At 39.0% G+C, this 24,534-nt stretch overlaps 5 protein-coding genes and 2 non-coding genes across 7 annotated transcripts; 4 read left to right on the top strand and 3 right to left on the bottom strand.

Annotated features, from left to right (window-relative positions):
* Nucleotides 1–1,722: 1,722 nt before the first annotated feature.
* On the top strand, nucleotides 1,723–7,193 carry LOC111784424 (ubiquitin family protein). Its single transcript, XM_023665138.2, has 7 exons — nucleotides 1,723–1,998; nucleotides 2,073–2,205; nucleotides 2,785–2,864; nucleotides 2,964–3,042; nucleotides 3,124–3,233; nucleotides 3,801–3,865; nucleotides 6,965–7,193. The coding sequence occupies exons 1-7, from the start codon at nucleotides 1,837–1,839 to the stop codon at nucleotides 7,056–7,058; spliced, it is 723 nt and encodes a 240-aa protein (XP_023520906.2). The 5' UTR covers nucleotides 1,723–1,836; the 3' UTR covers nucleotides 7,059–7,193.
* A 3,052-nt stretch (nucleotides 7,194–10,245) lies between these two features.
* Nucleotides 10,246–15,255, top strand: LOC111784415 (protein phosphatase 2C 29). Its single transcript, XM_023665127.2, has 4 exons — nucleotides 10,246–12,290; nucleotides 12,775–12,888; nucleotides 14,079–14,343; nucleotides 14,705–15,255. The coding sequence occupies exons 1-4, from the start codon at nucleotides 10,389–10,391 to the stop codon at nucleotides 14,827–14,829; spliced, it is 2,406 nt and encodes an 801-aa protein (XP_023520895.2). The 5' UTR covers nucleotides 10,246–10,388; the 3' UTR covers nucleotides 14,830–15,255.
* An 87-nt stretch (nucleotides 15,256–15,342) lies between these two features.
* On the bottom strand, nucleotides 15,343–17,774 carry LOC111784416 (pentatricopeptide repeat-containing protein At5g46580, chloroplastic-like). Its single transcript, XM_023665128.2, has one exon. It carries the CDS (start codon nucleotides 17,660–17,662, stop codon nucleotides 15,524–15,526), a length of 2,139 nt encoding a protein of 712 aa, XP_023520896.2. The 5' UTR covers nucleotides 17,663–17,774; the 3' UTR covers nucleotides 15,343–15,523.
* A 99-nt stretch (nucleotides 17,775–17,873) lies between these two features.
* TRNAC-GCA (transfer RNA cysteine (anticodon GCA)) lies at nucleotides 17,874–17,945 on the top strand. Its single transcript has one exon. It is a non-coding gene; the product is annotated as a tRNA-Cys (tRNA).
* Nucleotides 17,946–18,153: 208 nt separating this feature from the next.
* LOC111784413 (TLDc domain protein) lies at nucleotides 18,154–19,827 on the bottom strand. Its single transcript, XM_023665126.2, has 2 exons — nucleotides 19,597–19,827; nucleotides 18,154–18,818 (listed from the first exon to the last, which is right to left on the bottom strand). The coding sequence occupies exons 1-2, from the start codon at nucleotides 19,772–19,774 to the stop codon at nucleotides 18,295–18,297; spliced, it is 702 nt and encodes a 233-aa protein (XP_023520894.2). The 5' UTR covers nucleotides 19,775–19,827; the 3' UTR covers nucleotides 18,154–18,294.
* Nucleotides 19,828–19,984: 157 nt separating this feature from the next.
* TRNAC-GCA (transfer RNA cysteine (anticodon GCA)) lies at nucleotides 19,985–20,056 on the top strand. Its single transcript has one exon. It is a non-coding gene; the product is annotated as a tRNA-Cys (tRNA).
* A 212-nt stretch (nucleotides 20,057–20,268) lies between these two features.
* LOC111784425 (MND1-interacting protein 1) lies at nucleotides 20,269–24,049 on the bottom strand. The gene is made up of 2 exons (XM_023665139.2): nucleotides 22,014–24,049; nucleotides 20,269–21,011 (listed from the first exon to the last, which is right to left on the bottom strand). The coding sequence occupies exons 1-2, from the start codon at nucleotides 23,760–23,762 to the stop codon at nucleotides 20,490–20,492; spliced, it is 2,271 nt and encodes a 756-aa protein (XP_023520907.2). The 5' UTR covers nucleotides 23,763–24,049; the 3' UTR covers nucleotides 20,269–20,489.
* Nucleotides 24,050–24,534: the final 485 nt, after the last annotated feature.

Here is a 24,534-nt window from a genome sequence, read left to right as displayed (position 1 = left end):
GGACTATTCCTAAGGACATTAAAATATGCTCAAGATTTCGAGTTGATTTGAGCAAGCGGGAACCGAAACCAAGTTGGGACCTAAGAAATTAAAGACTCTTCTAAAATCTCTAAATAATTTATTTTTACTTTGCGACTTTCTAGAATATCTCACACATGTTACTATGATGGGTCCATGAGCTAAATAATACATGTTGCAATTATGAAATATGTAAAATGTTTATGATCGAGAACCCAAAGAAAATACCACACAAGCTCTATAACTACCAATAAAAGATATTACACTCCATGCACTAAAGTTTTCATGATAAAAAAGAATGTTAGATAACGCTTTCCGAGATCCATGTTTTCCTCTTCTAGGTGGGATACTTTTCATTATGTTTTCTTAGCAGGATGTCATGTTCGGGCTCATGTTTTCCCTCACATAGATGAGATGCCCTACACCATGTTAGGAGTACCTTAGTCGCGATTACAGGATGTCATGTTCATGTTTTGCACTGTGATCTTTTTGGTATTTCATGGAAAGTAATCTAGGACCATGTTAGGGACAACTACCTTAGCCATGAATCTAGAAGCTCCTAGACCTCCCAAGGTACAACATGTTCATGATTAATATTACATCGGTTGGACTGTAAGAAGCCTTGGATGTAGATTTTCAGACTACGCTGCTTGGAACATAAGAAACCTTGAGCATTAAGTATTCAGAATATATTGCTTGGAATGCTCGCCTTGGGCATAGGTTTTCAGACTGTATCGTGGGGCAAGCCCTAGATGTAGGTTCAGACTATGTCACTTGGAACGTATAAAGCCTTGGACACAGGTTGTCAGGTTCATGACTAGTATTGTAAATCCTAGGGGGAGTGTAACGAACCAAAATAAAATAAATAAAAAAAACGTGGCGACCATCGAAAATTGCTGGGGGTCGCGGAATCACATTTCCCGACCCCCACAACTCGCCAAAACCTCCGGCCGTGCTCCCCAAGCCTCTCAAAATCACGTATAAAGAAGAAAACGATAAACGAAGAGAGAAAATTGAGAGAGAGAGAGAGAGGGAACACCGAAGTTTTCTAACAAATGCAAACCATCGAAGACAAACCGAACCCTACCTCTCATTTTAAGATACCCAATGAACGACAAATAATTCCCAAACGTTCCCCACACACGACTGTTTGTCATGAGCTCACTTGCAAGAAAAAGAAAGGTGACATATAGAAAGAAAACGTCAGAATATGAATGGTTTACCCTGTCGGCATCAACGTTGATGAGACGAAAACTCCCTTCCTTCAGGTGTATAAATGTAGTGCAACATCATGGAAGAGAGGACTAACGAGTCATGGAACACCTTGATGCACACGATCGATTACCACCAAAATGGTGTTGTAGTGTTGCCGGCCAAGAGGATGTACTTGTTGCTAAAACAACCCTCTGTGCATAGGTTTAGAACTTAATAGGTACCGAGGGAGAAGGAGGGGTACCCGCCAACATGTCCACTAGATAAATAGACTGATTTATAGGTATATTTTATTGAAAGTATATGCATATTTCTCAATGAATTTCTAACTTGGATGATAAAAATTGCTAAACACTTTTAAGCTTAAAAATGTAATCTTTATTTAAATTAGGAGTTCTTTAAATTAAGCTAGTTATAAGAATTTGACATTTTTTTTTTCCAAAAAAAAAAAAAAAAAAAAAAAAAAAAAGACTTGGTGAAATATAAAGAAAAACATTTCAGCTGGATCCGGTTTGAAGGGATTGCAGACTCTGATGAGAGAAGACGGAAGCTCCCTCTCACTGCACGCAAATCGCTGGAAGGCGTAGCCGAATCTTTGTCTGTGTCATGGCGGAGATTGTTGAGGTCCCCAATTTCAATCGGAACATTAGCGGAGCACCCAATTCGAGCGTCAGCTACGGCAATCCTCCGGAAAACACAATCGAGATCACCATTCGAACCATCGGCCCTGCGCGTCCCTCTCGCCTTCTCGTCCCTTCGCCGATCAAGGTACGGAAACCCTTCTTCTTCTTCTTCTTCTTCTTCTTCTTCTTCTTTTATATCGATTGGTTTTGTTTCATCAGGTGTGCGACTTGCGGAAGCTGGTCGCGGAGCGCAGTCAATTACCCATTGGGAATTTGAAGCTTATTTTACGAGGAAAAATTTTGGATGACTCTAAAAATGACGATGATGTCTTTGTGCGGCTCAATCATGGCGGTATAATTGCGGTATTCTGCTGATTGCGGGATATTTCATTCTGTTGTTTGTATCATGGTCGTATGAAATACTATATGTAGTCTAGGTTTTTACTTTCTCTATTGCTTTTCTTTCGGCATGATCCGATGAAAAAACGATCTTATTTTAATGTTCTTGCTGTTTATATTTCTATATAAACCGCACTTTTCATGGTGATGCTGGCCCCTTTGATGACTATACATGCTTCAGCTTTCAAAATGTCATTGTGGTGCATGTTTCTCCATATTACACATTTCTTGCTTCGATCTTCTAGGTTCTGGACTATCATTTTTCATATGCTAGTACCTGCTTGGATTCTAGTTACAAATAAAAGCAAGAAAATGTCTCCACCGCTGAAAATTGAATCATGATTCTTGCTTATTGATCTTGTTTTTTTTTTTTTTTTGACTAATCGACCTGTCTTCTGTTGTTCGTGGTACTTTGGCTTCTTGTTGCACAATATCTGTTTCTTCGTTGTTCTGAATGATTTGAGTTTCTATGGGCTCTCATTTGACAATTCAGTTTGAAATCAGTAATTGGATGCCTCCGTTTCTTGTGTAGATTCATTGACTGTTGCTGTGAAACCAAAGCCCCCAGCCGAACATCTTCGTGATGATTCTGATGATGAGGAGGATGATCTGGTATGAACCATTAAGTATTTCAATTGTTGTTCTTAGACAGGAAGCTTAGCTTGAAGCTGTTCTCAATTATCTGTTTCGCATCAATGGTTACATTTTCAGAAGTTTCGGCTTCCAGAGTCTTCAAGTCGGTTGAAGAAGAAAATTTACAATTTTCTGCGTGAGAAGTTGAAGTTTCCTGGTAATAATCATACTAAATTATGCCAAGAAGTTCAATGTATGAATTTTCTAATTGCATTTTCGTTCTTTGTTCTGTGAATAGATATCCTTTTGATGGTGATTTTCTCTCTTAGTCTAAAGGCTTGGGTTACTATACTTATCTGGTTTATCATGGCACCTGTTGCCCATAGCTGGGACCTTGGACCTTTATATGTAAGTAACAATGTTCTGTTAGTTACTAGATTTTGAATTTTGGCGCCATTATTTTCGGTAGTTGACATTTTATGGCAACCTTAGGAGCTGTTTCTTAAACAGTTCTGCAAATCAGTTTTCCAAAAATATTTTTAGTTTGTAACATAATTAACAAGTGTCTTAGAATATGGTTTAACTGTGTTTGATCATTGTTATCCAATTGTGTTGTCTGAAAAAACCAATTTCAATTGTTCTTAAAAAAATCAACACATTTTGCAGATAATAAAGCAAGAGAAAACAATTTTTAGCACACAATTACTTCAAAATGTTATCAAATTAGAGTATTGATGCGGAAAATTACTGTTTTTAAATTTGACTTTCGTAAATCCTCTCATTTTTTTGAGTAGTGTCTTCTCTCAGCAAGTGACAAAATTTCTGTTCTCCCTATACTTTTTTGAAACTGAAGTACCTTATTCTAGTATATTGTGAGAAAATATATGCATGTCATGGAAACAAGTCTGGTTTTCTTTTTGAATTATCATGGCACAACATCAAACAGGATTTGCTATGTTTGAGTAATTTTTGCAGATACTTGGCACTGGTTTTTGCATCATTCTACTAAATCTTGGACATCGGCGATCTGGGGAAATGAGGTAAGTAGTATTTGAGAGAAACCCTCATCCCATTCATGTCCAGCTGATTTGTAGCAGGACTTTTGTATGCTTTAGATAAACTAAGTCAAGGCATGATTGTGTGTTTATACATTCTCCTATCTCATGGCTTGTCCAGTTGTTTGTTCTTAAATGTGTTAGGTTCCTACATATTTGTGGAAAAGGAAAAGTATGGGGTTAAAGGGTAATAATAAGAATGGGTGACAATGCAAATTGATTAGTAGGGGTGGGAATTAGAAAGAATAAGAACCTAGGAAGCTTGTGAGAACTAAGCATAATGAAATACTTATAGCTAGGGGGGGTCAAAAGAGAAGATGTTATTCTTTAGGCGGTGCTGGGAACTCTCAATTTCTCCCTCTTATTCGTGCAACTTTCCAATAGTTTTCAATTACTAAGTAGTGGTACTGGAACAATCGGGTCCTAGGACTTGATGTTTGCAAATAGGAAAAGAGAGGATTGCTTGGAAGCAATTTAGGAGAAGTTACTATAATGTTTAAATAGACTTGTCGGTAATGCATTGTCAGGAAATGCACAAGGAGATGAGCCATTTGATGGAGTACTATATGGAAAATATAATGAATGCTGAGTGTGGGGCTAATCTTGTGCCAACCTCAGAAAATAAGGATAAGGTTCCAATCATACAAGCAAAGTATGTTATATAAGTGGTAGATTAAGGAAGGGGGAAGGCTTCGATAGGATCATCGTCTAGTAGACCAAGGGGGAAGGGCATCATAGAGAACTAATGAGGATCCAAATTGGAGATTTGAAATGGAATTTTCTGGTGACCCGCTGTGGCCTGATATCCTTAGCTGAGTGATACTTGAACGATCATAAATTGATTGAGGAGAAGTTTGTGGTAGCAACACTTGAATGTTAATAAATTGGTTGAGGAGAAGCTTGAGCGGGCAGCAATGTATATGAAAGGAGAGGCATTGAAATGGTTTTAGCAGGAGGAAAGATGCAAGTCTTTCAAAAATTGGATTGGGTAGCAAGGAAAAAGATAGTTGCTAAGGCTACTTTTGCAATTGCAAGAGGAATCACACTCGAGAGATTTCAAGCTGTGTAATAAGAGACTACCATGAGGGAGTATGAAAGGCATTTCAGCATCATTGATTGGCATAAATGATGGGTTCTGGATGGTGAAGTAAGAATTATTCCGTAGGCACTTGTGTCAACTGCCAGTGATGCTCATCTATGATCAAGAACCTGGCATAGAGGAAGAATAATATCTAACAGAGGAGGATATGGTGGTACATACAGAATATCTAATAGCTGAAATGGTGCCATAGATACAATAAAAAAGAGATTCGTTAAAAAATGGAGTGGAGTAGAGAGGTGAGTTGTGATGGAATTGTTGATGGGGTTGTCTTTGATTTCAATGGTGGGCTTTGATATATACGTACATATATATTAGTTCAACAATGGTGGAGCGGAGATTCGAATCTATGATGGTAGAAGATCTACTTAACTAGTTGAGCTAAGTTCAGATTGGATGGGTTTGATATATTTTTTAGTATGATGAAGAACTAAGGGATAGATACGAGGAGAGGTGAGATATAGTATTTTAATCCGTTGAATTATGCTCACGTTGGTTGGACTTCGATATATTTTCTAGGACGATAGAGATCGAGGGATAACTATGAGCAAAGGTGATTGATATAATATATTAACCAGTTGAGTTATACTCCGGTCGGTTGAGTTTGATATATTTTCTAGGATGTTGAAGATCAAGGGATGGATATAAGGAGAGGCGAGCTTTAATTGTCTGTGGTGAGACACAATTTTATTTCAAAGAAATTGTAGAAGCCTTGGCATTGCCAACGACCAAAACTTCAAGTTATGGAGTAGTAATGAATGGACAGAATATTTGTTCAAGGGGGTAATACAAATGTGTGAACAAGAGGAGCTGATGCTTTCAGATTCAGGACTGGGGGTTTTCTTGAGGGTCATTAGCGATAAGTTAAGGACTATGACACAAGTCTTTGACAAAAGCAGATAGATGAGGAAATTGATAAACAATGTATCAAGGAGAAGTTGTGACAAGGTACCTCTTCCATTTCAGGTACTTGATGCACCATGCTTCATTATGTCACAATAATAATTGCACGAGCTCAAGCTGAGAATGTAGCCAATATTTTCTTTCGTGGAGTTGCTTGTTTACGTGGGATTCCTGGAAGTACTGTCCCTGATCATGATCGTAGTTAGACTAGTAATGTTTTTTTAGAACTATTTAAATGGCAAGGCATGTTCTCCTTGGCATCCAATTTGAGGTGATTAGTTGAGGACAAGGATCGTAATTTGCTCTAGCAAAACCCGAACAATAAGCTTGTTCGCAACTTGTGTAGATAGTCCTTCAGTTGCGTAGTTTAACATTTGTGATGGGTATGTGTAAGCGGACCACATAAGTACTGATTCAATGGAAAGGGATGTGTGCTGATAATGTCACATGGGATCCAGCCATCACATAATATCCATCTGTAACCTCTCTTTGCCTCGAGGGCAGCGTTGCTATTTGAGGCCGGGGGTACTGGACGGCCCCTGACCCAACCAAAATGCAATGGAAGGAGATGGAAGAGGATTGGGCAATGTGTTTGTGCAGTGATGTAAACTGATTAGAGGCCGGATGTAACAGTCCAAGCCCACCGCTAGTAGATATTGTCCGCTTTAGCACGTTACATATTGTCATCAGCCTCACTATTTTAAAACGCGTCTATTGGAGAAAGGTTTCCACACCCTTATAAAGAATGTTTTGTTCCCCTCTCCACCTGATGTGGGATCTTACACAGGAATTAGTAGGAATTTAGAGGTTCATTAGGACCACCAAGATGGTAACAGAAAGAGTGATTAACGAGATACTAGAGCAATTGAAAATTCTTGAATTCTCCCTATTATAAGAATAACGTCCAAATAGTTTTGATCAACATTTCCACGTCAGGTCTAGTAAAAATGTTGTGTGAATGCAATCTCTTTCAGCCTCTATATGGGCTCATTAATTACAGGTTTTATGTGCATGGTAGCTTGCATGATGACACTGTTATATTGCGAATATTATTCTGCGCTCTAAATGTCGAATTTTTGCAGTGCATATTCCATCTTCAACGAAGGTTTCAGAGAGCTTCCAGGGACCCTCAATGCAGACCGCCTCGATAGAGACGTTCGGCTGGGTCAGTTCTGATAAACTTAATATGTTAATGCTGATTTTGTAGTCGAACTATAGACAAAAGGTAATGTTCCTAAGGAAAGTTAACACTCCTGTTCTGTTCACTTACGTGTATAAAAGTTCCATCTTCAGTAAAATGATTGATTGGCATTTGTTGTGTTTGATTAAAGACCAACAACCCATTTAGAAGGGAAAACCATAATTACAAATTGATCCATAATTGAAGAAAAAAAAAAAAAAGAATAAGAAAAGGGTTTTTTGGTGGTTTGGGGAAAGGGATTTTATTAATATTAATAAATGGATAAGGTGGTGGTTGGTTGCATTATAATGCTACCTAGCTAATCCATGACGGCACGTAAAGTATCGGTAAACCTAAAGTCAACCAATACCATTGTGTGTGTTATTATAATAATACTAAAACCATCCTTTTATTTGTCGTTATTACACCCCATTCCTGTTTTTATTTTAAAAGATCTAATTTGTTTATAGATTTAACGTTATATGCTCGATCAAGGTCTTCAAGTTACTCATCATGGTGTATTCATGTTTCAGGGTGCACTTAGCCTCTCGTTTATTCCTGCTTTTTGTAGTCCATCTAGTCATTGTGCTTCCTGCGCATAAGTGAGGGTATCCTCGTCTGTCTTGAACTCTAGAGAAGTCCAACAAGTATAGAGGAGTCACCCTTCACTGTAATTAACCTCTTTGTTTTCCTATATCTCTACGTCAAAAGCTCCTCTAATGGGGTCTAACAAGCTCCTTATTCTCATGTCATTTTAGACTCTTAAATAGTGCAAAGTAGGCTCCTCATTAAGCACAATTGAAACTTCCTTAGTAGTACCCTCTCATGTGCCACCGACCTTAAGTGGGTGATGTTGCATTCGTATATGCTAGGTAGACCTTTTCAAGCCGAGGGGAGCTTACGATCAGTAGTCACACCCTGTCTGTCTCTACATAGACCTAATCGATCTATAATATCATAATGGACCCTAAATGTGACTCAAAGGTCAAGAAAAGATAAAAGATAAACTAAGACTCGATAATAAATCATATGTATTTTCTAAGTCACATACCCTCTAGTCCATACATCAAATAAGGCATCCGTAGGTGAGGGGCAGAAATGGCATTAAATTATAAACATACATGTGTATCAAGCCAGGTATGATCAATCATAACATGTCATAGTCTTAACGAAACATTTAAAATCAAGAGGAGTTAGCTTTTGCATAGCGAAAGTCCTAAAACGTGCAATCGAGCTAAACTGCCATTAATTCATCATTTGAAGCTTAAGGGTCTATTTTCATGCTCATTTCATCGTAAAATCATACTAATAGAATCCTTGAAAACTAAAGTAGGAATAAAACAGACCAAATTAAGTGAAGAAAAGGAATATGGTCAAGGTGAAGGAGTTGAAGTAAACAAGTTCGAGGAGCGTTTGGGTTGAACGCGTCTTCCTTGTCTAGACAGAACCCCTCGCACACCATACCGTCTCCCTACCGATGGTTCTCAACACTTCTTTCTTCTTCTCTTCTTCATTTTTTTAATTATACATGAACGAGAAAAATATATATAATATATACACATGGAAATAAATGGGCATAGAAACCCGACAAAGGTGACGTCAGCTGAATGGGGTAGTTTCAAAAGGAGTGGGCCCCAGTTAGAGGAGCTTTTGTCATCGGTCGTTGACTAACTGAGGTGTCATTGGGCCCCACTGCCCACCAAACCATTTCAAACCTTTAAACGTTTCTCCTTTTTTATTATTTTATTTACTTACTTAACAAAAAAAAGAAAAAAAAAAAAGAAGAATAATTTAGTTTATAATATTACATTAAAAAAACAATTATTATATAGAGAAAATATTTTATTTATTTTAGTAGTAGTAGGAGGAGGAGGAATTTAAATGCTGTTTTGTCCTTTACCTTTCTCTCAACCAACCACCACTTTTGACTTACCCTAATTTCATTTTTTTTAATAATTAAAATAAATAAACTAAGCTTCTCGCCATCCCATGCATAAATTCCAACTCTACCCCTCATTACAAATAAATAAATTATTAAAGCGGATCTCTTTTCTTTTCTTTACTTCTCGACTGTGTGGGCACAAAAGACTTTTAAGTACGCCTCCCAAAATAAATAATATTAAACTCTATATTAATTAATAAGTATATCAATAATTAATGACGATCTTTATTTTCTTTTTGCGAGAAACGAAAAATATATAAATTAAATTTAAATAAATAAAAAAAATTGAAAATCGAGGAGGGAGGGGAGGGTTTGACTAATCAGATACGGTGGGTAGGGAGAGTGAATGTGAGCCGTTGATGAATGTGGTCAGAGATTGATCGTGCGGTTTTGTTGTCGGGAATGCCCGACCAGGATCCGTGAGTGGCAGTGATGGGGATATGTGATGCCTTACTTTTGGGCCTGGGCTTTTTCAAGTCAAACCCCCCCACCCCTTTTCTCCTTTCGGCCCATTTCACTATTAGCTTTTTAAAATGTATTTAAACAAATTTTTTTATAAATATTTTTACACAATATTAAAATACTTTTTTTCTTTATTAATAATTTTAATTAATTAGAAAAATTTGAACATATTTTTAAGCTTTGAAAAGTGACATATTTATTGATGTGACGTATGGTCATTGAAATTTGATCTCACGTGCTGTAACAAAATTATCGTTTGAAAATAATCCAAATATATATTTGAAATAAATTTTAATTTCAAAACTTTTTTTTAATATAGAAAAAAAAAAAAAATACAATTTTAGTTTTTGTGTAAAATAGTGGTTCTGTTTTCAAATTTAATAATTTAGTATTATTCTTTTTCTGTCTCAGCCTTTTTTATTAATTATTACCGAAAAATTGATAGACATCCATTTTTTAAAAATTATGTTTTTAATATTTTTATTATTAAATTAAAAAACATTATGTGTATTCTTATATATATATGTTTTTCTTTTTTTTTTTTTCCGGAAAACCCCTTAATTTCAAAACATTTTAAAATTTAAAATCGAAATATTAAATTATTTAATTAGAAAAAAAAAAAAAGTGAGATTCTTGAGTTAAAAAGGATTATTTGTTGGAAAATAGGTTAAATGGTAAATTTGATCGTAATATATATATATATTGAAAAAAAACTGACAAGACCTCTCTCTCTCTCTCCTCTCTTTTCTCTTCTCTCTCTTCCTCTTTCTGTGTCTCTGTTCACTTCATTTGTTTATTTCTTTTGTTTTCTCTGAGAGAGAGAGAGAGAGAGAGAGAGAGAGAGACTCGCCGGAAAAGAAATTTTGGTGCCGTTTACATCGTCGCCCCTCTTTAGAGCTCACAGAAGTTCGAATCAAATGTGATGGGAAGCGGAGTCTCCAGCCTCTTCTCGTGCCTCAAGCCGGAGACTCGCCCCGCCGCCCATCCCGCCGACAATCCCGACCTTCTCTTTTCCGCCTCCGACGCTCTCGACGAAACCCTAGGCCACTCCTTCTGCTACGTCCGCTCTTCCAACCGTTTCCTCTCTCCCTCTCATTCCGATCGCTTTCTTTCCCCTTCTCACTCCCTACGTTTTTCCCCTCCTCACGAACCGTCGCTGGGGGCTAGGACTAGAACTGCTCCGCCCGAGACTGCCTTCAAGGCCATCTCTGGTGCTTCTGTAAGTGCCAACAGTTCTATTCCCAGATCTGTTCTTATGCTCGATGCTGTTTACGACGATGCCACTGACACTGCGCTTGGGGCTTGCGGTGGTGGTTGTGGAGTCAGGGGGAGTATTTTGAATGGCTTTGAGAGTACTTCTTCTTTTACTGCTCTTCCGCTTCAGACGGTGCCCAGAGGTGGGACTGAGCCGTTGGAACGGGGTGGGTTCTTTCTCTCTGGTCCAATTGAGCGTGGGGTGCTTTCTGGTCCTCTTGATGCGAATGTTGATGGCGCTGGTGCTGCTGCTGCTGGCTCTGGTGGGAGAGTTCATTTCTCCGCTCCGCTTGGTGGTATGTACATGAAGAAGAAGAGGAAGAAAAGCATTTCGGGGTTTAGGAAGGCGTTTACGAGGAATTTTTCCGATAAGCGGCCGTGGGTGGTGCCAGTGTTGAATTTCGGTGGCCGGAAGGAGAACTCGACGGCGGGAGATGAGCCGGAGGTGAGGAATGAGAGCGATGTTCAATGGGCGCTTGGGAAGGCTGGGGAGGATCGTGTACATGTGGTTGTATCGGAGGAGCAAGGGTGGTTGTTTGTTGGGATTTATGATGGGTTTAATGGCCCTGATGCGCCGGAATTCTTGATGGGGAATCTCTATAGAGCAGTCTTCAATGAGCTTCAGGGATTGTTTTGGGAAATTGATGATAGTGAGGAGGCTGCTGCAAATGTGGTTGCAGAGAGTACAGTCAGTATAAACGAAACTAATGCTGACCCGTCTACGAGAGCCTCCAGTCAAACGATTGAAACTAATGGGAGTGTTTCAGTAGTTGGAAATGAAGGGGAAAAGGAACAACAGGTCCCTGATCGAGGATCAGTGAAGCGAGTTACGTTTCAATCCGTGGATGGATCGGAGCATAGGCGTAGGCGGCAGCTGTGGGAGTATTTAGCAGAGGACGATACACAGGATGGACTTGATCTTTCAGGTTCAGATAGATTTGCATTTTCAGTTGATGATGCGCTTAGTGTAAATAGTGCAGGTTCAGTAGCTGGTAGAAGGTGGCTGTTATTGTCCAAGTTAAAACAAGGGTTGTCAAAGCATAAAGAGGGTCATCATCATGCTAAGACTTTGTTCCCGTGGAAGTATGGTTTGGGAGATAAAGAGAAGGTTGAGGAGGCTGAGAATAGGGTGGAGGAGACATCTTATCGAAGTGGTAAAAGGAGAAAGGAAGGTTTAATCGATCATGAGTTGGTGTTGGGCGCATTGTCAAGGGCTCTTGAGATAACTGAATTAGCATATTTGGATATGACAGATAAGTTGCTCGATACGAATCCAGAGCTTGCTTTGATGGGTTCTTGCTTGTTGGTTGTGTTAATGAGGGATGAGGATGTGTATGTAATGAATGTGGGTGACAGCCGTGCCATTGTTGCACAGTATGAGCAACAAGAAGTTGGCCCAAATCAAGACTTGAAAGAGGAGGGCGACAAAAGAGCAGGCATGGAGGGTATAATTGAGGAGTCTGCAGATACGAGTGAAGGCAAAATAACTCGAACAAACCAACCTTCGTCTCAGACAGCGAGATTAACTGCATTGCAGCTATCCACCGATCATAGCACGAGCATTGAAGAGGTAAGATAGATAATTCTCAGCCTGGGATAAGTGCTTCACGTCGATTAATCTGAATGAATAGAACTTATGTTATATGATTTGCCTATTGTCTGGCATAGTTTTGTGGAAAGTCATTTTAATGTTTCTTTTCAATCACTTCTGCTGATGACACTTAGCTGAAAATGAAATTTCTTTTTCCTTCAAGTGTCTGATGGTCATGAATGATTAGAGATTATCTGTTTGTTGTGTTAAAGCTTTTTTCAAATTCATTTTTCAAATTCATTTTTCAGTTGGGGTCTTGTAGGCGCTGAAACTGTGTTATGGTTTCTTGCATTTATACGTATGATCGTGGCCGTCTGAATTGTCTCATTTTGGCCTTTGTAGTAAAAAGAATCTAACCTTCGTTCATGAATATGCCATACTCCTATACTGATGGCCAGTAGAATTTTCATGATATATTGATTAAGCATTTATTGAATAACAATTTTGATCCTGTCATGTACAGGAAGTAAAAAGAATAAAGAATGAGCACCCTGATGATAAACAATGCATTGTCAACGATAGAGTGAAGGGCCGTCTAAAGGTTACAAGGGCATTTGGTGCAGGGTTTTTGAAACAGGTTTGTAGTTGGTAAACTTGCTCATTTTTTTTTTTATTTAACTTCCTTTGCGGTTTGATTTAATTACTCCAAGTTTTATCAATCATCAATGTTATTCTTTTCTTCTGCATGCTGATAAGTCTTAATTCAACACTGCATTATAAAGAAATCCCTTATTTTTCTGTATTTTTCTATTATCAACAATTCGAAAACTGTATTGATGTTGTTTCTGGGCCGTGTTACCTCTGCCCCGGCCTTAGATGCCACTTTGTAGTGCAATCTTTTTTTAAAATAGGATCTACTTGGGTCATTGCAGATACAGATAAGAACGACCAAATTTAGAAAGTTCATTTATTAAAGGATGTGGGAGCAAATATTAATATAGTTATTGATATTTTGTGAATAGAAAGTATGAATGGCAGTCTGGATGTTTGGAAGTAATTCACATGGGCGCTCAGATCTCAAGTTATTAAAGTTTTAGATATTGTGTTATTGATAAATCTTCTCCATCTCATTATGTGAATGATGACTGTTTGGGGAGATGGAGGGATATGATGAATCAACTATCGTTAGCTACCTTTTGTTAGCGATGAAAGATCAAATTGGAATCAAATGCTTTTGTCAACTGGGAGTACCTATATTTCATATTGAACTTTTATTTTATCATCGTTTCTTTTTGGTTTATTTAGTGAAGAAAAAGATTACATCCTTGCGATCTCTTCCTGTACCGAGGTGCTTATATTTATGCTCGCATTGTTATTCTCTGAAGTCCTAACAACAATGGGAGTTACTTTTTTGATTTCTGCACCACCAATATCATTGTCTACATTGCCCAATGGATTTCTTGGTAGATGATGGCTTGCATCTGAAAATCAACTACTTATGCTTTTTCTTTATATGGGTGTTTGAGTTGCATAATTTTTGCGCATGAGTGGTGGGTACTCTAATCTCTGCTAATTTGTCTGTTGCACTCCTATCCCGATGAACTTCCTTGTCTTCCAACAATCGTTTTAGCTTGAGTTATCTCATGGTAATATATGTTTTTGGGTGGCAGTTGTGCATAATTTTACGTGTTGATAGGATTGTTTGACCAACTTGACTTTTACATGGTTTTTTTTCTCTTCTTTTCTGATTTTCTCTTGTATTATTAAACGACGACTACCCAACTGTTTTTAACTTAAAAGGCGGTGTTGCTGTCCATTTTTCTGCAGCCAAAGTTGAACGATGCGTTATTGGAAATGTTTCGGAATGAGTATATTGGTACTGCACCATATTTATCATGCATGCCTTCTCTTCGTCACCATAGACTCTGCCCCACAGATCAATTCATCGTGCTCTCATCTGATGGATTGTATCAATATCTAACCAACGAAGAAGTGGTTTCTTATGTTGAGAACTTTATGGAGAAGTTTCCAGATGGAGACCCTGCACAGCACTTGATAGAGGAGCTTCTTTGCCGTGCTGCTAGAAAAGCAGGTAGTTGCTTGATCTTATGCTATGTCAAATTTTGGCTTTTGTTTCCATTAATAACTCGAACATGTTATTAAAAACTGGATTAAATGCATCATTCCCTAACAGTTCATCTAGTTAAAGGCATGCTTGGAAGTGATTTTAGAATAACCAAAGTCACTTCTATTTTAGTTACTCGCCTGTGGCATTCTAAACAAGCTCATCCTTGTTCTGAAACTATTCTCTTTATTTAATCTTAAGGCTATATCGTGATATTGGTCTATTTTCCTTGTTGCATTCTCAATGATTACCAAAGTCTTTCACAGTGATGCCTTTCTCAAGGTTGATTCTCATTCAGGATTGGTCTCTCAATGTCTATGCTTTGCAGGAATGGATTTTCACGAATTGTTGGACATCCCACAGGGGGATCGGAGGAAGTATCATGACGACGTTACTGTTATGGTCATTTCACTTGAAGGAAGAATCTGGAAATCCTCAGGAAAATACCTTTGAAAGACTTTCATAAATCTCTGGTCAAGTGAAACGACATTCGTGCCTTCAACTCGGATGGTGCTCTGCAAGTGACATGAACATACAACCGTCCCATATTTCATGGATCGCCTTACGTTTTTTCTTTTGCATCTCAAACAGCAAGCCAGCCTGAAGAAATTGGACGAACTCATGTGATATCGACGAAAAGGCTACAAGTTGGATGCACGTTCCCAAAGGCGCAACTAGATGCCACAGTTTGGTTTGGAGGATGAACAACAGTCAATTGGAAAATTTAACTTCTTTCACCTTCTATTATCTATTGTTTCCTTCCCCTTTTAGACAGACACCTCCAAGGAAGAAAGCATTTTTGCATAGGGATCAGGCACTTGCCATTCGTTTGTGCCTCTTTTTATCATTTTAGGCCAAAAAAGAAAGAAAAAAAAGAAAGGAATGTGGATGTAAATTGGTGGGGGTATAATTTTAGTTGCTGAAAAATTGAGCAGTCCCTTGTACGGTGGATTCCACCACTCCGGATTATAGAATTGAGCAGTCCAAGTTTTCTCTGTGCCTAAATGGAAGGCCTGTGTTTCTCTCTGAATTATGTTCTTTTACATGCAATATGAACCCTAAATATGCTTCTGAAAAACACAATACTTTTTGAATTAACTCATACATTCTAGTCCTGACAGGTGCCTGCTACTAAACCCATGGCTGATTAAGCTGTTGTGGCAGCCACAGATGGTTCACTTGAACGCACCCATGCAACTAAATCCTCCCTTGTGGCTACAAACCACCCAGCCCGGTCTTCTTGCATTTGAAATGGAGCAGCAAGTTTTTCTACATAAGAAGCAAAGGAATTGGCTAGTCCTTGAGAAAACCTGTGAGTTCCTACACCGGTTTGAGCTGATAACAATTCTGGCAATGCTTCTTCTCGTTGAACGATCTTCGTTAGAGTTATCATCCATTCTTCGAGTGCAGTCTGAGCTGCGCCTACTGATAGCGATCGAACATCTAAGCACCATTCAGCATCGGTTTTGTTGTGTAACCCAGGGTACAATCCATACATACTTCCTAAGTAAAGCAACTCATGAGCTCTCTTGTGAAGATTTTGGTTTCGACATATATCAATTAGGCAATTGCAGAAAGGTCGTCGCGCTTCTGTCGCAGTGTTGCCAAGAATGTTCCTGAATTCGTCTTTGACAACTTCAAAGGTAATGTCGTTTTGTTGCAGAAGGTTTATGAAGGCAACTAAGTTTGGGTTAGCTTGTTGCAGACAAGCGAATACCTTGTTTATGTCTTCACTATTGTCACACAAAGACACAACAGACAGCAAACAGCCACAAAGTCTGTCATCTGGCTTGATCCCTTTTTGTACCAAAACATCGAACACTCTTGCAAGATCATCAATTCTCCCAGCTTTCCCCAAGCACTGAATCAAACAAGTGCAGCCCATCACATTAACCTCAACTCCCAACTCCAGCATTTCTTCGAACAACTCCATGGCTCTTTTGACGTTACCTCCGCTACCATATATATTCAACATCGCCGTGTAGCTCCAGCTATCTGGTCGACATTGCTCCGACCTCTTCATCTCTTCAAAGAGCTTCTCAGCTTCCTCCGCCAAACCAAGGTCAGCACACATACTCAACAATGTATTATACAAAATGAAGTCCATCGGCCACCCGTTTGACCTCATCCGCTCCCATAAGTCTAAAGCATCTCGAGCCCACCTCGCCTTCCCATAAATCTTAACCAATGCAGTCAACGTCTTTGCATTCGGCGTTATCCCCGATTCAATCATTTCGTTGAACAGGCTCCTTGCAAAACCAGGCTTCCCAGCCTTCCCCATTGCTTCCAACAGAGTGTTATACACCACAAGATTAGGCTGCACCTCTAGAGACTTCATTTCTTGAAGAACATACATAATCCCATCATAATTCCCTGCTTCCCCAAACATCTTCCCCAACAAAGAGAATGTGACAGTGTCAGGCTTCCAACCACTAGCCCTCCCTCTTTCATACAAACTAAGAACCTCCTCAACTTTGCCTAAATGAGCATAAACATCTAAAATAGCAGAGTAAGTCACCTCATCAGGCATCAAACCAGTTTTATACATTCTCTCAAACCACTCCATAGCCTTATCAAATCTACTACACTTTTTAGCAGAAGTGATTATGGTAGAATAAGTAATGTTATCAAGCTCAATCCCACTACTAATCATCTCATTTGCAAGATCTTCAATAAGCTGAAACTGCCTACCATACCTCAAAGACTTCATAGCCACATTGTAGAAGATAGTCTCCATAGGGAACAGATTCTGGGCCTTGATCCAATTGAAGAACAGATGAGTTTTGTGCCATGGCTTCAAGCTATTGAGAATCAGAAGGGCATTTTCTTTAGTGGGTGGATGTGGGATTTCCTCAAGAGCCGCCAGGAAAGCACTTTCAGAGGATTCACAGGCGTTGAGCTTGTGGGCAAAGGTTTTAAGGTCTCGGCGTTTGGGGTTATATGAGTAAGAAGAGCGTTTCTGCCTTTGGAGAGCTAGAACCGAGCGCTTGGGCTTGGTGGGGTTCACCCAAGTGGATTTAGGCTTCGAAAGGAGAGGGGATTCGTCTTTGGGTGCATTGGGAAGCGTGGTCGTGGAGAGATTCTTGAGCTGCTCGGATAGAGAAGGGTTTTTTCTGTCATTTGATTCTGAGGAAATTTGAGAAGGTTTTGGAGGGGATTTGGAGGAGGTACAGAGGAGTGTTAGGGGTTTGGTGAAATTGTTGGGGCGCAATGGGGAAATGAAGAACATGGAAGTTGGTTTGACATCGAGAGGGGAAGAAAGAGGAGGCGCCATGGGAGAGGGCATGAGCTTTGGAGGAAGATGGGTCAGAGCAGTACCTTATCTCATTGTGAATACAAATATGAAAGGATGGAGAGAGGAGCGCCGTTGGCAGTGGTAGGAGAGCTGGAGAAATTGTTCTAAGCTGCCCTGTTTTATTTAAGGCTATCAATTTAGTTTTAAGTAAATATTAATTATTATCAATATTAAGAATAACCAGCTTGTGAATTTGCATCAAGGGTCTATAGCTCAGTGGTAGAGCATTTGACTGCAGATCAAGAGGTCACCGGTTCGAACCCGGTTGGGCCCTTTTCTTGCTCATTTTTTTTTCCTTCTATCCGTTTTGCTTTCATTTTTAAGAATTATGAGAAAGTGAATTTAATTCGTTGTTTCTAATTTTTTTCCGTTTGTTTTTTTCTTTTTTTCTTTTTTATGTCTTTAATCTAAAAATAGGTTTTGTTTGACACAATTATTTTATATCCATTTTTCTTAATTTTTTTTTATTATTATCAAATAAGTAAACAAAATATAACTTTTAATTTAAGTTTATATATAATTTTACATAAAACATTTTATAAATGAAATTAAACAATAACACAACCTCGTGCATAATTGAAACATCATACAGATTCCAGTTATTATAGGTATCCATCCCTCTTTCAATACAAGCTTGCTATTTGAGGGCTGCAAAAGACCTGTACTTCAGCAACAACAGCTCTGTTTGCATCTCCAAAAATGGAGTCCTTCCCATCTTTTCTCTTGGCATACGACAGCCCCAGCCGAGACTTGGCTTGCCTTAAGTCCCCAATGCCTGAGTTCGTGTCTGGCCCTGCAAAGCCGCCCATCACAGGTGCTAGAGGGGGGCCGATCAGCAGCCCGTCCGCCCCGAACTGTGGCCCGCCCCTCGCGTAATCAAACAAAGCTGCACCGCTACCCCCTACCTTAGGCAAGATGATGGGATCATCAGCCGTCTCATTGTGTTCCCAATAGAAGAGGAATGCATCAAAAGTGTCATAGTAGTCATCTGTGCTTCTGTAGCCTTCTGGGTTGAATGCACCAAACTTGAAGGATTTGTCTGTGTACCCAATTATGACACATGGCCCTTTGAAATCACAACACGTGTGGAAATCGGTGGCGCTGAATCCATCTGACGTGGCCTTATAGCAGCATTTCAGTTCCTTACCTGCAAAATATTTTGACAATTCAACTATGGGTCTATATTGGTATACCACTAGCAGATGTTGTCTCTTTAGACTTTTTCTCAAAATTTTTAAAACATGTTTGTTACGGAGAGGTACCACAGGAGTATTTCATTCTCCTCACCAACCGATGGGAGATCTCACAACACTACAACGTAATATGAACACTATGATTCAAGGCAAATGCACCTGAAAATGCATATGAAGAACAATGTAACAAATTTCTACAAGATGAACCATATGTTCTTATAGTGCATAATTCAGATGTGAGAAGATTTTTTTATAGTATAGGGGGAGAGGAAAAAAATCATCAGCTCATTGAGTTTTTCTTCCAAAAAAACGTTCAAGTTATTCTGCAACTTGAATCAGAGAAATATTTCCCACACCCCCAGGACATAAATCTTCATGGAACAAACAAACATAGAAGCACCATTTATGAGCACATCAAGCCAGAGAGAAACAAAAAATAGAAACAAAGACTAAGTAAGGATTCAAGAACACTCAAACAAAGATTCCAACAATGGAAAGAAAAAAAATGGCATTCAATTAACCAAGTGATTATGATTATGTGTGTTTATAAACCAAAAAGACTAAGAACATCACAATTTTGATGACAATTTTCATCGAAGAGACTAAATTCATAGAAATCATACACCAGGGGGCGATTGTTACATAGTAAGGACTATATTGTTACGATTTGAAAGCAAAAAGGCATTAAAGAACAGTCAAACACAGGGATTTGAAGAGTGGAAAGAAAAATACGTTTCAAGAATGTATTATCGACGAGAGAGAGAGGAAATGGAAGATCGATATCGTGGTATTTGATTTGGGGTTTGTTGTCTTTGTTGTTGGGATTGCCGAAGTTCCAATTCCAGCCAAATGAACAGCTGGGGGTCGTCTTCAACCTGCAAAATACATTGTTGAAAATACAGGAAGCCATTGATTCGTATTCATTTGCATTCCAAAGTGGGGTTTAGAAGAAGAAAACACAAACAGTACCTTATCCCAAAATCCTTTCTGAGGCATTTTTCTCGGCGCCCATCAATTCCGCTTCGGCTTTGCTTATCGACCCCACTCCTTCTTAGTGTGTTGTCTGCAGAATCTGAAATATAAATATATATATATTGAAGTTGGATGAGTATTCAAAAATGGGTCCATAGCTCAGTGGTAGAGCATTTGACTGCAGATCAAGAGGTCACCGGTTCGAACCCGGTTGGGCCCTTTTTTCTCTATTTATTATAATTTTTTTTTTTTTTTTTTTTTTTTTTTTTTTTTTTTTTTTTTTTTTTGGTTCATACCATATGAATAGGGTTTCATCAAGCTCCTAGTGTGAAAAAAAAAACCCTTAAAAATAGGTCTATCAATGAAAATAAATAATTTTCATACAACATGAACAACATACACAAATCATGAAAAAAGTCGTGACAATTCGTGGAACGCAAAAGTTGCCATAAGCAAAGCAACTTTGTTTTGTTATGTTTTATTTGTATACAATGTAACCATTCTCATATACCAAAAGCATATTGAAGTAAACATATTCAAAGGTGTATATATATATGACCAAAGTCTGCGGAGCACTGTAAACTCAGAGTATCTTTTAACAAAGAAATGTTACAGTTGAGATATGCTATTCTTTGAAAACTCCTACTATCGTTCTACGAACTCGCACCAAAAACTCGGATTCTTTGTTCTATTGGAACCCGACAACATGGGCATGTTGCTTTACCCTTTCTGCCATAGTTATCACTGCAACTGTTACACAGAACTTGGTGAGCACAAGGCAAGAAAACAATAGCAACCTCATCTCTCATGCATATTATGCATTCACGGTTGCGCTCGACCTCGTTCTCTGAATAATCCTCAAAGTTATCCAATTCACGAAGCATTTTCGCAATGGTTTCTCCCTGGGGTCTTACATCCTCTGAGCTTCTTTTGGGTGTGTTATTGGAGGGGTGGTGTGGTTCATCAGTGGATTGTGCAGATGTTTGTAGACGAGAAAGGTCTTGTTCAAGCCTTTGCAGATCATCCTTGTGGCGCTGAAAATCTATCTCTATCCTAAGGCGTAACGTCTCGAGCTTTCTTTTACTACTTGCCTCCGCTGCTTCTTTACTACGTCTCTTGTCTTCCACTTGGACCATGGCAGCCTCTTTAGCATTCACCTCATGCCTCCACCTCACCTGTAGAACATCCATCATCCTTCGCACGGTAAATGATAAGGAACACTATATGAAGGTATTGTTTTACAAGAGAACTACAATGGCAGCAACATGTTATTCCAGAGGCAAGAAACAAGGTGTTTGAGTGAACAAGGAAAGCAGGACAAATAGACAGCGACACCCACTTATATAAGCATAGCAATCACCAACATAACTAATCTGAAAACCCACATGGTTGCAATGGAAGGTGGTTTTATTGGTGCTTAGAGCAAGCAGGAATTCAATCATCTAATATAATCAGGAAACCATTAGATAGAACATTTAAAAGAACAAAGAGTGATCTACGATTCACAAGCACAATTTCCTTCTAGTTTATGCATATTCAGGACAAACAAAATGCAGTTTTTGAAACTTTCAAGCGATAAGCAGCCTGCAAACTTCCGGCAAATAACCAAAGCAAAGGTATGACCATCACAGAAGCAGAATCACTATGTTTTCATGAGAGTCCGAAATTAGCTGAGCAGTGAAAAATTATACTAAAATGTTTTATACTATAGTTCCTACTTTTAACGAAACAATGGTATCAGTGATATACAAGAAAAGTAGGAAAAAGGAACAGCCTTGAAACTATAGTGATTTTGAACCATAGCCTTTATATTATCAATTTCAGATGACTCGAGCAGAAAAGACACTAAGACGACTTGCAAACCTTGGGTTATGCAACTATTTTTTTGGCAAAATCAAACCTACAGTTCTCAATCCTGTTTGATACTCAGCAAAATGGTAAATCATTAAGCTCAAAGAGGTAAAAAAATGGTTCAGCTATTAATATCCTAAAGGGAGCTGACAGCTGAGTTACTAATCCTTGCTGTTACTTGTGTTGATTCAATGCCATTATTTGCGTAAATAGCAAATCACCTCAGCAATATGAACCAGATAAAACTATTTACAACTTGGCTTCGTTAATTGCTATTGAACACCAACTAATTGTGAAAGGAAAAGTGGAAACATAAGAGTTTTTACCTCGGCCTCTTGTTGAGCTAACTTGATCATCTCCAATTCATCTTGCAACTTTGATATCTTATCCTTCTCCTCTGCAATCTGCTCCTGTAATTTTGTTTTTTGCTTTTCCCAGGCCAGTAGTCTCTTTAGGCTTTTTTTCTCCCTCTTTGCAACCTTCAAACAAGCAGTGGCAGACTCGGAAGCACTTAACTTTAAAGCTTCAATCTCTGCCTTAATTTCTGCATTTTCTGTCTCAAGGCGTCGCACTCCCACATTTGCACGGTCCACCTGACCACTGGCCTTTCTCAAAGCATTCTCCATCTCGTATAGTCGTTTCATTGTTGAGTCCTCTAAAGTTTGCTTGCCTTTTTTCAGGCGTTGGGTTTCTTCCCTTTCCATCCTCAAAATTTTAAGCTCAGTGAGATCATGACTCAGTTTCTTTGCAGCTTGCATTGCCTTTTCGTGCGCCCACTCTTTCCGCTCCTTTACTTGTCTTTCAAGTTCTTTAATCTGATGCAAGAGATTTACAATCACTTCATCCTTTTGATCTTCTGCAACAAAATCCAAATTCTCATAAAGTTTCAAATCACGAAATTTAGTCAACATTGAATTTACAGCAGCTTGGTTCTCTGAAATCTGGGACAACTCTCTTTTCTCCACCGGAACTCCAACAGGACCTTGTCCACCAGGGGAATTTTCACTTGGTAAGGCATTTGCACAAGCTTGAGACTGCACCTCAATGTGCTTCGAGTTTGCTCGAAAACCAGCAGCAAATGCAGCCACATTCCTCTTCAACAACGACTTCATTGAAGGAGAAAGATTAAACCTCTTCGGACACTCGATATCACTACGCAAATTCATATCAGGGGCATAAGATGGAGACCCATTAACAGAAAATTCCAAACCTCCATCATTTCCAAAACCTGAACTACCCTGAAATTTACAATGGGATGGTGCCAAAAAGCTCACTGGTTGTTTACGAACATTCTCACCATTGGCTCCAGACGCTGTCCCGTTAACAGTACTTGGTATTGAAGGAAGCACCGGAATTTCCACGGCACTTGCCCGACCGACATGAAGATCACTCATAAGCAGACACCGCATAGCATCTCCTTTAGTCAAATGAGGCCTAACTTTTTGCAAAAAACACACCATACTAGCCAACGAGTACTCCTGCAATTGCCTTAAATCAGAGAACACAGGCTCAGGATCATGCACAGATAAATCAGCATGAGCATTAGCAATGGCAATGGCAATACCATTACCATTATCATCACCAGATTCGGCAGCAGCTACAACAGCTGCAACCGCCTCGGTGTTGACATTATCAGGATTGTTGTTACCATTCAAAAACTTCAGTGAATTATGCAGTACATTTGTTAGAGCATCCATGTTACCATCGCAATGCCCATTTTGCAAAATCGCTCTCATCGTAGAATCCTCATCATAACCCAATGCTACAAGCTTAGAAATAGCTTCAGTATAAATAAATTGTAAATTCTTCATCAAGATTTTCTCCAATTGCTCCTCCGTACAGTAAACCCATTCACCACCATCCGAGTAGGAACTAGAATTAGAGTTTGACGTAACCGCGGTATTCTGGTTCGAATCGCCGAGCCCTATATGATAATCCAACGGCTTGGAACTCGATTCGAGCACAGATTTGTGAAGTGAATCTCGTTCTTGATAAGAACGCGGATCGATTACGGATTTTACCGATCGAAGCCTCCGACTCGTTCGAACATGCTTATCCCTCACCGTGCAACCCATTTGCAATTGTATTTAAATACGAACGAAAACAATCGACAAGAAACTCAAAAAAGAGATTAAAGAGTGGTGGAGAGTTGGGAAAGATTGAGAAACCGGTAGGATTTGAATCAAACTGTAGCGTAATTGATGAAACTATTGATAAATAACAAGAGAAACTCACTGGGTTTGAAGAAGATTTGCGATGGATGTAGCATGCGTTGCTCAAATTGGAAAAGGGAACTATGAGAGAGAGAGAGAGAGAGAGAGAGAGAGAGAGAGGCAGGTATGTATGAAACCTTTTGAACTCCCCTCAAAGGATTGGTCTTACTAGACCATTCCGTGTGTAACACCAAATTGGATTTTCAAAATTCTAACTCTCCATTTCTTTATTAAATTTACAACTAATTTTATTGTACATTTTCGGACATTTTAGTGTTGGTGGGTGTAGACATGATTTCTGACCGAACGGTCATACACATTCGTATTGACACAATAAAGACCCACTTAACATGAAATCAAGTAAAAATGGGTTGTAATGGACATGCAGCTATAGGCAACACGCCTTAAACAAGCATGATCAGGAAATCCAACATGCAGCTACACAACATGTCTTGGACAAGCATGACCGTGACATCCTCTTCCACTCAATTAGTTGATGTCTCTGTCAACCAAGTCTTCATAAACATAGCAATGTAGGATGAGGTTGGCTTCAGGTCTCTTAATGTGTTTCCAAGTGACCTCACGTTAAGAAATCGTTGAAAACCACTTCTTGGTTCGCCTACTGTTTGCATCG

The sequence above is a fragment of the Cucurbita pepo genome, chromosome 8 (assembly GCF_057944985.1).
Source record: "Cucurbita pepo subsp. pepo isolate OVF chromosome 8, ASM5794498v1, whole genome shotgun sequence".
In the NCBI taxonomy this organism is placed as follows: Eukaryota; Viridiplantae; Streptophyta; class Magnoliopsida; order Cucurbitales; family Cucurbitaceae; genus Cucurbita; species Cucurbita pepo.
The sequence above is the reverse complement of the archived record's forward strand: the minus strand, read 5'-3'. Positions and strand labels throughout refer to the sequence as shown.

Bases quoted from the DNA above. Each gene is read 5' to 3' on its own strand.
- LOC111784425 (XM_023665139.2), bottom strand. From the start codon at position 23,762: ATGGGTTGCACGGTGAGGGATAAGCATGTTCGAACGAGTCGGAGGCTT. The intron at 21,012-22,013 runs GTAAAAACTCTT...GATGTTCTACAG, and splicing joins TAGCTCAACAAGAGGCCGAG to GTGAGGTGGAGGCATGAGGT.
- LOC111784413 (XM_023665126.2), bottom strand. From the start codon at position 19,774: ATGGCTTCCTGTATTTTCAACAATGTATTTTGCAGGTTGAAGACGACC. The intron at 18,819-19,596 runs GTATTTTTCTTT...AATATTTTGCAG, and splicing joins CGATAATACATTCTTGAAAC to GTAAGGAACTGAAATGCTGC.
- LOC111784416 (XM_023665128.2), bottom strand. From the start codon at position 17,662: ATGCCCTCTCCCATGGCGCCTCCTCTTTCTTCCCCTCTCGATGTCAAA.
- LOC111784415 (XM_023665127.2), top strand. From the start codon at position 10,389: ATGGGAAGCGGAGTCTCCAGCCTCTTCTCGTGCCTCAAGCCGGAGACT. The intron at 12,291-12,774 runs GTAAGATAGATA...TGTCATGTACAG, and splicing joins ATAGCACGAGCATTGAAGAG to GAAGTAAAAAGAATAAAGAA. The intron at 12,889-14,078 runs GTTTGTAGTTGG...ATTTTTCTGCAG, and splicing joins GTGCAGGGTTTTTGAAACAG to CCAAAGTTGAACGATGCGTT.
- LOC111784424 (XM_023665138.2), top strand. From the start codon at position 1,837: ATGGCGGAGATTGTTGAGGTCCCCAATTTCAATCGGAACATTAGCGGA. The intron at 2,206-2,784 runs GTATAATTGCGG...TTTCTTGTGTAG, and splicing joins TGTGCGGCTCAATCATGGCG to ATTCATTGACTGTTGCTGTG. The intron at 2,865-2,963 runs GTATGAACCATT...TTACATTTTCAG, and splicing joins ATGATGAGGAGGATGATCTG to AAGTTTCGGCTTCCAGAGTC.